The following is a 15,894-nucleotide window of genomic DNA, read 5'->3' on the forward strand; positions in this document are numbered from 1 at the left end:
ATTGTTAGAGTCACTCATATGTCATGACAGTCATGATGTAAATAAAAAATATTCTGTAACTACTACTAAATGACAGTTTAGAGACTTTCTTTTCAATTAAATAAAATTAGAATGAGGTTGGGTTATAGTTCATGCTTATACTAATGTCACCTTAATTTATTTGCATTCTAAAAAGCATTTTTGAGAGAGTTTGATACAGGTTAGCTGTTAATAAATTCAGTGTTTGTTTATATGAAAATTTTTTGTTTTTCTTACATTTTTGAAGGATGTTTTCTCTGAATATAATTCTTCTTTCATTTTTAGTCTTTCAGCATTTAAATGATGTCATTCCATTGTCACTTGCCTTGCATTGTTTCTGATGAGCAATTAGCCATCATTCTTATGTGTCGCCTGTATCTCTGGCTTCTTCTAAGATTTTCTATTTGTCTTTTAGATGTGTAAATTTTAAAAATCCTGAAGTAAAAACACGATACAATTCAAGGTTGCCAGGAAATTGAATAATGTATTTCCTAAAAACTAGAGCCCCTATCTAGTGTAGGTAGTGGTAGTTGTCAGTTAATTGAAAATTTCTGTCAAAGCCAGAAATAATTTTTTTAACTTATACTTATTAATCAATCTTTTGATATACCTTATAGATTTTCCTCTTTACTATGTTTATTCCTCCTCATTTCTTTTGTATAAATCGTGTCCCTTAATGCAACATTGAGTTTTTCAGTTTTAATTTCCTTACAGTGAAGCAAAGAACTTAAGGAAACTTCCTAAGAAATTTGAGTGCAGAATATTTCTAGATTTCTATGAAATTTCCCCCTCATCCACACTGAAGTTAATGCAACTTTTTTGCAACTTACCTTTGAGTTTTTCCAAGGCATTAAGCTTAGTTTTCGTAGAAGCAGCAACTGTCATCTCTGTTTGCACTCATAGTTCATCTGTTTATGAAATACTTAATTCCTGTAATTACAAATAAGTAGAACTGTAATAAGTGGTTTGGGAGTAAACACAATTGATTCTTAATAAGCATTTAACTCAGTAGCAAAAATGTGTGAGTATATTGACTAGTCTGAAACCGTAAGTGCTCAGGATGCTGATAACATTAGGTTTTAGAGAGATGATTAAGTCTGGTAAGAGAGCAGATATTTAAAATTTACATTGAAAAAGTTATTTCTTTTTTATTGATGCTTCTACTAGTCCTGCTTGTGTTCAAAACCAGGCATTCTATCCTTTTACTGCCCCACTATATTCTATAAAGTGACTTTTTAGTTAGAATAATAAATATTTTGAATCTTTTTATGACTATGTTATTTCATATTTCCACAGTTCTTAAACATGGTTGATTTTCAAGTATACCATCAATTTAATAGTAGACTTGAGGAAATAATGAAGACCACATTAGAAATTTTAGTGTATCAGTTTTAAAGATGAAACTCAGTTTTATACAAGTAAGAGTATATGCACAAGTCACAGTAACTAGTGTAGCTTTTCTATAAATGTTTGTTATGGCTATGGTTTTTGTTTTTTTGTTTGTCCTTCTTTTTTCCTGGCTCTTCTAGTTTCGAACCTCTCAGTCTAACCATCTAGGTCTCTCCCTCTCTTTGTTCTGTGTGCCTCTACTAATTACATTTCTTTTACATCTGCCTCCTCTGAGACTGGTTCTTTCTTTCAAATTATATTGGCTTCTAAGTAACAAATTTATTATTACTATCAGCTGAAATATAGCAAGTGAATTTTCTCAGTCTCTGTAAAATGCTCATGTCTTATTTTGGAAATATATCAGTGTTGGTAGATCATCTTACAATATATCATATTTAAATGCTTTAGAATTAGCATAATGTGTGTGTGTTTTATCTACCTCTCAGTTTTGTTGTACTTTGTAAATAAAAAACAAACTGATTTTTAAGTAAAAAAAATCAGTGAATTCAATTTTGGATAGATTAAGGCAACTATAATGTACTACCACTTCCCTTATTAAAAAATGAAGTCTTCTAGATTGGATTAACATAAAAATCCTACTCCATGCTGTTGAAAGAAAAGTGAGGAAAATACTCACAAAAACAAAGATCTATACCGGCTTGATGATAGAAGCCAGGAGTAGCACCTAATATTGGACAAAATGAAATTCAAGGGGTACGGGGAGAAGATACAGTGAGACCAAGAATGTTAATTTATATGAATAAAACCTAATGCTCATAAGTGGATTTGATGATCATGAACCCTTTTACACCAACCATTTAGCATTGAAATCTTGAGAATAAAAGCTGTCAACTAAGGGTACAGACACATATATATAGAAAACATTTTCTTTTCAGGTATCTATGGAATAATAATAGAAAATGATGTATTAGGTCCCAAAGAAAACCTCATAAATTCCAAAAAGTAGAAACCATAGAAATTAGATGTTCTAACTTAAATCAGTAAAACCGTATAACTATGGGTTAAAGAGGAAGTCAGAGTTGAGATTACAGATATTTAGAAGCATGTGACAAGAGAGAACACTGGATATCAGAATCTACAGGATATGGACAATGTGTCATGCAGAGGCAAATATATATTTATTATAAATTAAGAAATATTGAAAGTAATTCAACTCAGAATTCAATCCAAGAAGCCAGAAAAGACTAAATTAATTTAAAAAGTGAAAAATTTCAAAAAGGATATGATAAATAAAACCAACAAGTAGTTATTTGAAAAAGCCAATGAAATCGGTCAACTTCTGGCAAATCTGATCAAGGGAAAAAAGGGAGAAATCATCAGAACGCTATTAAGAATTTTAAATAATAATATCCAGGGGATATTTTATAAGTGTAAGTTGTTATGGTAACTTAATTCCATTAATTTGAAAAATCTCCTAGATAATACAATAGCTAGTGTTTATTAAAACAATTTTATTAAGTAGGTGCTATTATTTTCCCCATTGTATATATATGGGAATTAAACACAAGGATGTGTGACTATAAAGCAGCCAAGCCAGAACACTAAATAAAATGCCAGCAAGCCAAATAAAACATTATACTATATACCAGGGGACCTTTTCCCCCCAGGAATATAAGAATGGTTTAACATTAAGAAATTTATTAAAGTAATTCTCTGGGTTGAGCTGAGAACAAATACATAATTTTATTTTCATAGATGCAGAAAAAAAGGTGATTTAATAAAATTCCTCATTTTTTGACAACATTTAATAAAATAGAAACTCCCTTTATTTGAGAAAGGCCATCATATGAAATAAAAACATCCAATTTAAAAAGACATCATTTGTTTTCATTGCTGCAATATAGAAATATATCAGATTTTAGTGTCTTGATCTCGTATCCTGTTACCTGTTAAACTTATTTGTTAATTCTAGTTGTCTTTTTATAGATTCAATACAGTCAATGCCATCTGCAAATAAATACAGTTTGATACTTCCTTTCAAAAAAAAAAAGATCAGATTTCTTCACATACTTCTTGTATATAAAACAGTATGTCAGTGATTGTTATTCAATTTTGTTTTTTGGAAGTCTTGAGTATGATTTAAAAGTGTGGTTAAAAATAAGACAAAGAAATTAGAAATAAATATTCACAGTTTTGTTATGATCACCTGCTTATAAAATACAGTCTTTCTTAAAATTTCAATAGAATATCATTATTTGAATCTGAATACTAGAAGTATTCAAATTATGAATTGTCTTAGAAGAATTTTTTTAATGATACCCTTTTATACAGACACCCACAGTATAGCTCAAGGATGAAATATTACATGTCAATATGTGGAGATGATGTGAGCATCCTTCCAGTTAATGACATCAAGTATAGCCACAGTCACACAATAAAAACAGCGTGAAATGGGTGTACTAACATGATGGTCTCATTGGTAACAAATGAATTTGATCTTTCTCTGCCTTTACATATTTTGGCAGGCAAGAACAATTTTAAAACATTGAATTCCAACTGTAGAAATGTATACATATATACACAAACAATCTATTAAATGGAATTAAAAAAAAATAGGCTGTATACAGAAGATGGCAGAGTTGAGTCAAAACTTTAAAAATCATTATATGTTTTTGGAATTAAGAAATTCAGGCTCTAAAACAGAAGTAAATAAGAAATGGCCAGCTGAAGGATAAACATACACTATCATTTTTTATATAATAGATAGTATGAATGTCCTTAAGTCATAATAAACAAAGGATGCAGATTGAGAAATTGTCTATTTTAAAATGTAAAACTTCCCTTTGATGTAGAAACACTACAAATTTAAAAGACAAGCAATAAGCAGGAGAAAATTTGAAGCATGACAAATGGAGGCCTAATATTTAGATTAAATTACTCATATGATAAACAAGAAAATGGCTTATTAGAGAAATGGACAAAGAAAAATAGGGAAGTCATAAATGAAGAAAATGAAAGTAGCAGTAAACATACAGATATCAGATGAGAAATAATGGACCATTATCACCCATCAGATTGGCAATTATAAATATTCAATATCAGCAAAAAATTAGAAACAACCTGTGTGTCATATTATGAAATAATATCAAAGGAAAAAAGAGTGAGTTAGATCTAGATGTATTATGACAGATTTTTATTAAAAGCACAGATACCTGAGTGGGAAGTGGAGGGGCCTAGTATCCAGAGCAACAAAAACTAAATACACAAATATAACTTGGAAAAAATATCTAGGATTTATATAAAAAATTATAAAATCTTGGGCAAAATTGTGAATAGTTGAGAAAAGATTCCATGTTCTTGTAAGGGAAGACTCAGTATTACAAAATTGCTATTTTCATAATTATTAGTAAATTTAGTAGAATTTCAAAGTTCTGGTGGGATTTGGAAGGGGAGGGACTTGTCAAGTGTATTTGAAGGATTAAATGTGAAGAAACTGAGAAAATTTTAAAAAGAGTAAGGAATAATGGAGGTTACTTACCCTTCCACTTACCAAAATGCAGCACAGAGCCCTGGTAATTAAAATATTGGTAGTGGTGCAAAATACACAGATAGACCAGTGAAATAAAATAGAGTACTCATTGGTGTATGTTTGAATGAATTATAAGACAAGCATTTTTTCAAATTTTACCATCTCTCACAAGAGGATGCATCTCGCAATTAATATGAACTATGATGACTGCCATAGTTCGACAGCTTTTTTTTTTTTGCTTGCTTTTTGGTATATAAAATACATGATGGGGCGTCTTAAATCTGTGACTTCCTAGATTTGATGAAATTGAGTGTTTATATATGTGAGTTTAACTCAGGAGATTCCTATCCCACTCCTCAGATTTTTAAGTGTATTCACTTTAGTGGCCTATGTCCAATACCAGTTATCCTCAGAGAAGAAATGCACCCTACATTGATAGCAGGTGGCATTTCAGTAGGGAAAGGTTGTACTATTCAAAATAACTGTAGTATGGTAATAACTCTTTGCTGGACAAAATAATACTTGGATATCTGCCTCATAAACGTAAATTCCAGATAGATTAAACATCTGAACATGAAAGCAAATAAAAATTCCAGAAGAAAATATAGGGAAATAGTTTTAGAAAGCCCAGAACCTAGAGGATGCATTCTCAGTGGAGGAGGTATCATCCCCAAGAGTGTGAAAAATGGTCTGTGGCCCTCCAAAGAACCACAGTACAATAACAGATAGATATGTGGTATATCTGTGGTATTAAAATTCCATGAGAGGCAGGCAGTGAGGGCAAAAAAGTTTAAAATGACTCTATAGTGGGGACAGTAATGGAGAGAAAAAGAAAAAAGACAAAAAACAAAAACGATTGGAAAGCACTACCATAGAGGAAAAGTGATAAATTGAGATATATAAATATTTTAAACTTTTTGATGTCTGAAGATACCATAAGCAAAATTAAAAGACTAGTGATAGACTTGGAGAAAATATTTTACAGTTTATTTAATGGACAAGGGAGTATTATTTTTAACATACAAGAGTTCCTATAAATGGTTAACAGAAAAACAGCTCGAAGTATGGGCACAGGTCATGGACTTAACGTTTAGTTTATTATGGTAGCTTAATTTCTCAAGTTCTTTGGTGGCTATTGGGGTAAATGAACATCTGTATTTCAGAAGTATTTACATTTCGCACCTTTGGGGGGGTCCTTCTGACTTAGACATTTAAAAGATAGGATGAGCTGACGCTTCTCCAGGTGGTTGAAATAAATAATGTGACATAGAAATTCACAATTTTAATTTTTTCTTTATCATATTATGCCTATTTCTAATTCTCTGAATGTGATGTTATTGACTTTATCAGTTCTCCTATTTAAGAATATGCCTAAAATCTTTTGTCCTAAGTTGATTTTGGCTATTACATGTTTTTATTTAAAATAAATTACAGGACTTCTCATGTTGAAATATTTAGGAATATTATATTAAATATAGTTTATGTTGATGGGCACAAAATATTTAAAATTCTAAATATTTACATATTAAATATGCTAAACTAAATATTTGTATTTCATTTTTGTTGTTATAAATGTTTCTCAGAATTTTAAATGTGATTTATAATTGCAGTATAATAAAGCTCTCTATTTGTATAACTTTTTTTAATCTGACTTTTCATTAGCAATCCAGTGGGGAGAAGATGGCCGTCCATTTCATTTTCTCTTTTATACGGGCAAACAATCATATTATTCATTAATGCATGTAAGTATATTGCATTCATGATAAATAATATAAACTATAAGCTAAATAGTTATACCAGAGGTTTTTCTCAGAAGCTTCAGAATTTACCTAATACTTTCAGATGGAGGTAACTTGTAAAGATGAGACAGTATGTTGAAAATCTCCATATTTTATTAATTCATACTTATTTTTGCTAAAGATAAACTTTATAGAATTTATGTCAGAATGGTTGTCCATAAAATGCTTTTACTTACATATTGAGTCATGTTAGATAGATGTTCAACTCAATAATAGTGCATGTATGTGCTTTTAAGGTAAGAAATGATAAAGGAAAGAGGAATCAAAGTGTATAATGCAAAAGAGGGATCAAAGTATCTAATGCTATTGGGTATTATAAGGCATTTCTTTTGAGAGTCAAATAGTTACTGTACTTTGTTTTCTTGTTTATATACAATTTTTGCTTTTTGTAGGTTAGTGTATGAAATTTGGGCCCCCCAAATGATCAAAAAAATTATTTTATTGTGCTTTGACTCCCAACTGTGTGTGCTACGAGCAGCTTTTTTGTTTTGTTTTCAGAGCTGTGTTTGACAGTATGAAAATTTGGGAGAGGTCCCTGTGGGATAATAAAAAAAAAGTAAGAGGCTGGATGTTGATATCTAATTATTAACAGCAGAAATCGTTTTATTTGTAGAACATGGTCGCAGGTTCTATTTCATTCATTACATGATTTTTAAAAGTTACAAAAATTTTATTGGGCTCCCTCCATCTTCAGTCAGATTTTAAATTCTGTACACATATGTACTGGGCTTTTTAGAATTATCTGGTGTTTGTTTGTACTCCACAGACCCAAAGGACAAAATCCCCACTTGTCAGGTACATTTATTTCTTGGGATAAAAAAAAAGAAAACCTTTTTTTCGCTTTCTGTTGACCTTGGGCAAATGAGCTTCTTGCCCTGGCAGAAATGAAATGAATGATAAATGTAGAGTGTGTCTTTGCTGAGTAATGGAGCTGCGGCTCAGGCTTTCCACTGAGGTTTTCTCCTGCACAGCCTGAGGCTGCCCGAGGACCCCTGCTGTTCGTTTAAATAGGTATGTCAAATCTGCCTCCAAATGCCGCTGGTTTGATCTGTGGTAATATTTGTGAAGGTTCCATATGGACTTGAGCCCCCTGCAGTGCTAAGAAATAATGTACAACGCTTCATGGTGCAGACACAAATTTTCTCTGAAAAGGGATGCAATGCTGCGTTTTAGCTGTCGAAGAGGATGATGGAGCTGACGCGCTAGGCCTGTCAACTTGTTACACGGATGGGTTGCACGCAGCGAAGCTGTGGAAAATCTGTGCCTTTTAACTTTTCTACTTAATCACGGTTGTAGCATTGCCTTTAGACTGTATGCTACATTAATTCTCTTCCTGCCTTCTGCCTTTCATCCCAAGTTTCACGGAGAAAAGTAAAGCATGCAGGTCTTGTAGAGGAGCCTTATCAAACAGCTGTCATCTGACAAGCCATTTGCATTTGTTTTGTCTGAAACTGAGCAACCCAAGGGCAAGGTATTTTGTTGCATTCCATCATAATGAAGAAATTACACATCCTAGAAGAGGCCTAACTTTATATTTAGTTTGCTTATGTGTTTTAAAAGGTATTCCTCAAGAAACCGATCAGTTCCTCCAAGAATAAAATACAACCATACCCTTTGACTAAAATATCCATTTATATGCAATTAATAAATATTCTTTTTGTATAATATAGATTTTGTTACTTACAGAAGATTTCCCCAGGCATTTATGTTTTAGTTAAAACTATTTTGTTAGGGGTTTTGATTCCCCAGACAGTATGGGTTTAGCATCTGCTTAAATAATTGACATACCTTAGTTTGACTAAGGTTTAATAATTGATACCTTAGTTTAACTTGATTTTAATTTTTTAATGCAGATAATTAGTAAAACCTTGTCTTTACAAAAATGCTTTCATATAGAACTTTAAAGGAATTATATATATGGAGAAAAAGGATAAATGTTTTCCTAAATACATGTCAATCTCTTCTGCAGTATGTATGACAAATTTTGTTAATTATAGCAACTCAGTATTTACTGTTCAACTTGCAAAATTGTTTTTTTTAGTTATCAGGTATTGCCTGTAAAGTAATGCTGTAAAACAGGAAACTGCATCGTGTGTGTGTGCTCTCCCTCATCTGGCCTTGTCTTGGTGGTGCTGCTGGAGGTGCTGGGGTTTGTGTTTTGTGTGTGAGTGTGATCACCATTCCTCCAGCCCACCGCTCAGCGAGAGAATTAGCCCCCTGAAGACTGTGACAGACTTTCAATACTTGGAAATGACTTAAATACTTGGAAATGAATTGGTTTTGCCATTTCTTATAGTGGATGTAGTTTTTTTCCCTACACGACGGTAAAAGACACAAAAGCCAAACTGTTTTTCCCATTTCGTTGACCAAAAGTAATTGTGTGAGGCGTGGCTGTCATTGGCCAGGCATTTTGACAGCACATCTAGAGCATATGTACAGTTCTGCAAGGAGATTCTTCCTGGTATTGATTAGCCTTTCTTATCGTCTCTATTGATGCCAATTTTTTTCATTAGCATTTGGTGTGTACATATTTTAAGCTTACCTATTATATTATAGCAATTAATAAAATGTCCTGATGTGTAGCTTACAGCTAAAGCTAAAGATGACATGTAGTGCTCTAGTAAGTACTATTCTACCTTACCTATATTTAGTCCATCCAATTTTTGTGGGAAAGTGGGGAGGTTTTTGTGGACAGATGAGAATGAGAAGAAGCATGCGTTCTTCCAGGCCAGAAATGTAGTGTGATAGAGAAGTATAAGGGAAAGGGCAATGTGCCAATTCATGGAGTCCTCACACTTAGTAAATGCGGTACATTCTATGGGTCTGTTACTAGGTTAGCTGGAACTCCAGTTTCTCTGTGGATACAATGATAAACATAGCTTTAGGTTCCTAGAGAAGCCAGTAAAACCCATCTATTTTACAATATAGCTAATACAGTGTATATATATATAATGATAAAGTACAAAATAGTGCAAATGTAACTTCATAACAATAAAATGTAATTTTAGGAAGAAGAAATGAGAGACTTACGAGGTTTTTCAAAGAATCTTTGAGTACTCCATGCTTAATGGCTTTGGCTCATGTCTTTTTTCATATTAAAGTGGATGGATGGTTTCCATTTCCTTAATAGCTATGTAACTTGTAGAACTTGTAGACTTTTTAGACATGATTTAGGGTTTCAGAAGCAGAATGAAGACTAGAGAAGGACTAAATGAAGTTTCCTGAAACAACTGAGTAAAAGTGTAAAGGAAAGAGAAGAGTTTTTAAAGAGGATGTATGTCCAAGAGAAACCACTGTGTGCACTACTGCGGAGGAAAAGACAGGGACAGGCCACAAGAGTGGCTTACCAGATGGCACTGTTGCCTGCAGCACGTGATCCTACCTAGGACATCCAAGCTGGTGCTGAGGGGAAGAATGGCTTGTATTCATGAGCAAGACATTTGTAACCCTGGGAGTGTCACATCAGTTCATGCATGTCCTTTAATTTTAAGAAAATGTTAATACAGGTTTCCTCATATTACCAATCAATATATTTCTGAAAAATTTTAAATTCACTCAAAGTGAGTTGAAAATAATTTTAAATTCATTGAGAAATTATTATTTGACTCTAAAGTATGAATACTTTTGTAAAATATGATCCGTTAAATCAAGGCATTTCTATAAAGCAGTTTTTCCCAAAACGCTTTCTGAGGAACACAGGTTATAAGGAAAGGGACTCTGAAGTTAGTTTGGGAATACTACAGATGTGTACTGGGAAATTCTGATAGAGAGATACTTAGTATGATAAAAGCTGTGTGAAATTCTTCAGTTAAGAAACCTGTTGCTTTAACTTACTGCTTTTAAAGCTTTTTGGATCATGGAACTCTTTCTACACAGAACAGCTTTCCATATCCCATGAAACTAGTACTTACGAAAGACAGTAAAGACTATTAAAAATACTCTGCAAGTTGTAGTTCTAAGCATTATTCATCTCAAGTAAACACTTTTTCTCAAAAGAGGGGTTAAAAGTTACCTCATTTTTACTATTGATATCAGCCAAAAAATCTTAAGCGTTTGTTGAAATTTTACATAAGCTCCCTCCTCCCCAGTTTTTAAAGTAAGTGAGAATTTTAAAATATAAAATGTATGCATCTCTAAAAACTAGTGAGAATTTGCATCTTATAGAAACTTATTTTAGGACTAGTTTTATAGTATGAATGGAATATTTTCAAAGTATTTCTTTAAATTGAAGAATTACATGGCCACAGATGAAATTTATACCCCCCAAAATGTATAAAATGAAGGACTTGGGAAATTGTTAGATACTTAAGCTATTCTGCTAAATTGAAAAAAAAAATTTTAAACATAAAAGAAAGCCAAGTAATTCTAATCTTTAGAATTTTTGCATAAACAGTATTCATTTTCCTTTTGAACAAAGTTTGTGGCCTGCTTAGAAATTTTCCAGTTTATTTTAAATGACTTAAGTAGCCTTCATGTTCATAAAGTAAGAGAACACCAGTCCCAGGGAAAGAGTTTTTCTTCATTACATGAAGATTCCAGAATCAATAAGTAAAAGTCCTGGGAATTGAGTATTAAAGCATTTTTTATGTAGTTTAGATGTTTTGAGATCCTCTTTGTGACCAAGTAGTGAATATTTAACTCTTGGGCATAAAGCTCTTATCTTTAAAAATGGAATTAAAATAGTGAACCTGCTCAAAGTGAAGTATTATGAAATAACTACAACTGTATAAAGTGCTTATTTTTAAAAAGCTGTGGACTAGTGTTGAAATATATCTGCATGCTGTTTTAAGACTTTTCTTGACAGCAGGAGTTAATTCAGTAATTAATTCAGCAACAGAAATTACTGTTCTAGAACAGTTTTTTTAATGTACATTTTCCTCACATATGAATAATTACCATTGTGTATCTTGTATGTTCCAACTATAATAATTAGGAAAATTAATTTTTAAAAAAATGAGCCAACCTATTAGAATTACCTCTGTTTTGATCTTAATCAGATTACTTCTTTTGTAGTGGCATAAATGTTATTTTAATATATGATGGGGCTTTAATTTGAGTAGTAAAAATTACACAGTACTTGAATTACAAGCAAGCATTTTAGTGTAATTCCTCCTAGGTATATACTTCTCTGGAGTACTTTTTCACATTCTCTCTATATAAAGCAATTTTCCTTTTTTATGTTGAAAAGGATTTCACAATATGTAAATTATATAGCATATTTATTCCCAAAGTAATAGTAGAGGTCTACAATAGAAAAATGTCTCTCGGAATTTTGTATATATTAAGAAACCTCTTAGTTAATGAAAAATGAATTATATTTATTTTTGTTTCATTTGGTTCTGCCTATGCCAGTAGCCAGAAAATAGAGAACATTGTTTTTCATGGTAACTCTTTGAAGTTGAGTTTCTGTGATTTCTTTAATGTACAGTATCAGAGATAATTATTATTAGTTTGTTATTATTTATTTTGTTTATCAAAATACATTTGACTTTTCTTATATCCTACCCCCCATGAAATGTTATTTGTTTACCCTTCCTAAAATTGGAATTTCCTCATGATTAATACAACCAAAATATTTTAGAAAGATACTAAAAATCATATCGCTCATGCTGTTGAAAAGGTTTCGTTTAAGCATTTCTTTTCTGCAACCTGAGCATCTGGTATTTTCAAATTAGGCACCTTCTAAATTTGACTCATACATTATGGAAATCTGATGACACAAGGGGTGGATAGGCTTGCTTTGATTTTATGAAATATTAATCATAGCTGTGATTAATGATTCAGCATTTCACATCTGGGTTATTCCTGTCATATTTGAAAATTATGCTATTAAATACAGTATATAAACAGTGTAGGTGGGGTCATACTAATTCTCCAGCGTCCCTTAAAAATTAAGTGGAAACTTAACAATATATGAGAAGCTACCCATGATAATATGTGATGTTGACAGTTCCTGGCATATTTTATACCCTCAAGGATTTTTTTATGTAAATGAGTGTACTTCTCTTCAGAGCACTGAAGCTATAGAATCTACTTCCTAGAGAACTGTTGTTTATAACTAACCAAGTTAGAATCTCAGGAGTAGTTTTATTATGTAGAAGAGAAAGAATAAATAGAAATGGTGCACCAATAAAATTGTTTAGATTATCTCACTCTTGAATTCTGTACCTTGTCCCTGCTATCATTTCTCAGCCATTACTATATGTCAGGCACTGTGCTAAGTACTTTACTTTTGTATTCCTATTTAAAGAAGTATACAAGGTGGCTTAATAAGTATCATAAAATTTGATGGATTACAACCATCAAATTTTAAACATTTTCCTTAAATGGATAGAATTTACCATGTTTGATATTTGACAGGTACTTTTATGGATTGTTTTTTTCCTATTCCACATTTGTTCCCTAATTATTGATTTACTTGCACCATTTTGCAATTATTATGGATCTGAATATAACAGTAGAAGGTAATGGCATAGTGAAATAATGTTTTTTTAAATGTGGAGTTAAAATAAAAATTGCTCAGTCATTGGAAAATGATGGTGAATTTAGTACCCCAAACTTTGACTTCAAAATTTACCTATGAGACAGGTGAATTATTGTAGTTACCTCAGCTATTCCAAAGAATTAACAAATCCTTTTTAGCAGGGGAGGCATCTTGGTGGTGGTGGTGGTGTTCTCTTGGGTGCTTGGGTTCATATGTTCTTAGCTAAATTGAAAGAGATATAACACCTTGTGCATTTTGCACTCTCAGAGTCTCAGTTCTCTGGACCAAGCCTACTGAGAGTCTAATCCCATCCTTTTACAAATCACCCAGTCTGGGTGGCAGTCTGGCTGAGACCTGGCCTGCTGACAAACCAGTGCCAAGTGGACAGTGAGATGTTTGTACTGTGTCCACTTCATACATGTGAAGGAGGATTTATCTTGTGGGGTTTTGTTCTTTTATTTGACCTGTGCAGAACATTAACGAATTGCTTTTCAGAAACAAATTTTTCTGGTATACTATCCAGATAGAGTATTAAGCCAGTATCTTAGGCTTAAAAAATTAATTATATGATGGATGTTTCACATTAGTTTTTGCTTTCTTTAGGGTGGACTTTTTTTTTTTTAACTGTAAGATGCATTCCACTGCTGCTACACTTGGATGTACTGTACTTTGGATGTATTTGTAGGGATAGTTATACTAATAAAGACACTAAGATTGAATTACTTATCTAGTTCCTTTGCTATTATATTGAACTGTACTCTCAGTAGTTCTCAAACTTAGTGAGAACTTCACTTGGGAGTATGGTTAAAATAGATGCTGGGTCCCATCCCCGAAAGTTTGTCTTACAAAAGTCTAGATTTGGGTACTGATGCTTCTGATCTAGGGACTGTACCTTTAAAATTTCTGAACTAAAGTGATTGATTCTTTCAGCTTGAGATAGTAATGAGTCTGTAGCTTACCCCCAGTTTTGCAGATTCTAATATTCACTAAGTGCTGTTACTCTTCTTTTTCTCTCTCCTTCTTTTCTTTGTCTCTTCTGAAGCTATCAGTTCTACTATCCTTAGGGTTAAAAAATAAAAAAGCTCCTTTATGAGTCTCACCAGCCAAAAGGAATGAACTTTTAAATACTTATCTCACTGAGAAGTCCTAGCCCATTGAGGATAATCTCCGTTTATTTATGTTGCTGAGACTCAAAGACTCAGTCTTTACATCCAGAAATTCTTTTTTCCCCATGAGGGGATGGATTCTTGAAAAAAGATGATAGTTTAAAGATAATACAGGCACTAGTAAATTCAAAGACTGTGGCAGAGGGACACTTCTTCTCCTAGAACAAACTCTATCAACAACATTATGATGTAATATGGCAGTCTAAGCAGAGCCAATAAGAAGTTGCCCCCCCCCCGACTTGAAATTATTAATAAAACTATTTGGAATATGTATTGACATCTCTGTCGGTAATAGGTTGTATCTTCAGACATTAGCTAATGATATATTGGAAGCTATCATGATTGGCTAGAAAAAATACCATTTATATCATCTTTAGTTAATCCTTTTAAAAATTTTTATTTGAGGAATATTTTATAAAGTTCATTTGGTATTTGTATGGTATGTGTAAATTCTAAATGAACAAATATTTTTATGTGAATGCTCAAAAAAATTTGCTCAATAAAAAAAATTGGGAGATCATTGCATTATTCACCTTGTGGTAACTCAGTTCTTAGAAAATATATTTCATTGATAATCCTTGTTACTGGTTTATTGCTTTTATACATTCTAACAATACTTTAGACTTTCCCCTACTTGCATTGCAAATGCATAACAGGTAACATACATTCGAAGAATGTTAGAAAGTAAATTAATAAAAAGAAATGGAATAATGAAAAATATAATAGAAAACTATTTTTAAGATGCAAATTATATGGTAATAACTTAAATATATGCCAATATTAAATATTAGGTAAATGGGTAAGCTGTAAACACCATACATGCTTTTACTAGCTAAATCTCTGGGTACAAAGTGTGTATTGCTTAAATTAAGGAAAATTTTCAGGCCTGTTGTGGAACACTCAGGAAAACTAGTATTTTGTGGGTTTTTTTGTTTTTGTTTTTTACTAACCTCATTGAAGCTTAGATGATCTGCAGCTTAGATGATTTGAGTAGGTGACTTGAGGGATGAGGGATACCCACAAGGAAAATATGAAGTATATTATAAGTAATAATGTACAGTCTCTCTTATTTTAGCATATACATTTTATTTGCCATAGGAAGCATATGGAAAGCTACTAGATGTAGAAAAACATCAAAATCAATTGCAAGCCAAAGGACTATTTTTGAAAAAAGCTGAAACCAAGTAAGTTATTTTCTTGTATTAAAATATATGTAAAATTAGAACTAAAAGCCTGTTATTTGTCATTGGTATTTTTTAAGCACACCTGAAGCCTTAAATTTGTTTCATATTTCAGCATTAATTAAATTTAGGGTTCAAAATAATAGGTAGTCTTATCAACAGATGAGTAAAACATATGGAATAAAAATAAATAATAGTGGGGACAAATGTTAAAATAAATTTAGATTGAAATGCTAGTGATCAATGAAAGGGAGAGGTAAGGGGTATAGTATGTATGAATTTTTTTCTGTTTTCTTTTTATTTCTTTTTATGAATAGATGCAAATGTTCCAAGAAATGATCATGATGAATGTGCAACTAGGTGATGA

General features: G+C 32.0%; 1 protein-coding gene and 1 long non-coding RNA gene across 2 annotated transcripts in view; one reads left to right on the forward strand and one right to left on the reverse strand.

The window, feature by feature from the left end:
- MRPS9 (mitochondrial ribosomal protein S9) overlaps positions 1-15,894 on the forward strand; it is an 83,266-nt gene that overhangs the window by 56,143 nt on the left and 11,229 nt on the right. The window contains exons 5-6 of the mRNA XM_077134918.1: positions 6,560-6,639; positions 15,445-15,530. Of these exons, the coding sequence (XP_076991033.1) occupies positions 6,560-6,639; positions 15,445-15,530 (166 nt within the window). The remainder of the gene's footprint in view (positions 1-6,559; positions 6,640-15,444; positions 15,531-15,894) is intronic.
- LOC143661368 (uncharacterized) lies at positions 136-14,513 on the reverse strand. The gene is made up of 3 exons (XR_013164538.1): positions 14,140-14,513; positions 849-948; positions 136-453 (listed from the first exon to the last, which is right to left on the reverse strand). It is a non-coding gene; the product is annotated as an uncharacterized LOC143661368 (long non-coding RNA).

This window comes from Tamandua tetradactyla, chromosome 17, assembly GCF_023851605.1.
Source record: "Tamandua tetradactyla isolate mTamTet1 chromosome 17, mTamTet1.pri, whole genome shotgun sequence".
NCBI classification, from domain to species: domain Eukaryota; kingdom Metazoa; phylum Chordata; class Mammalia; order Pilosa; family Myrmecophagidae; genus Tamandua; species Tamandua tetradactyla.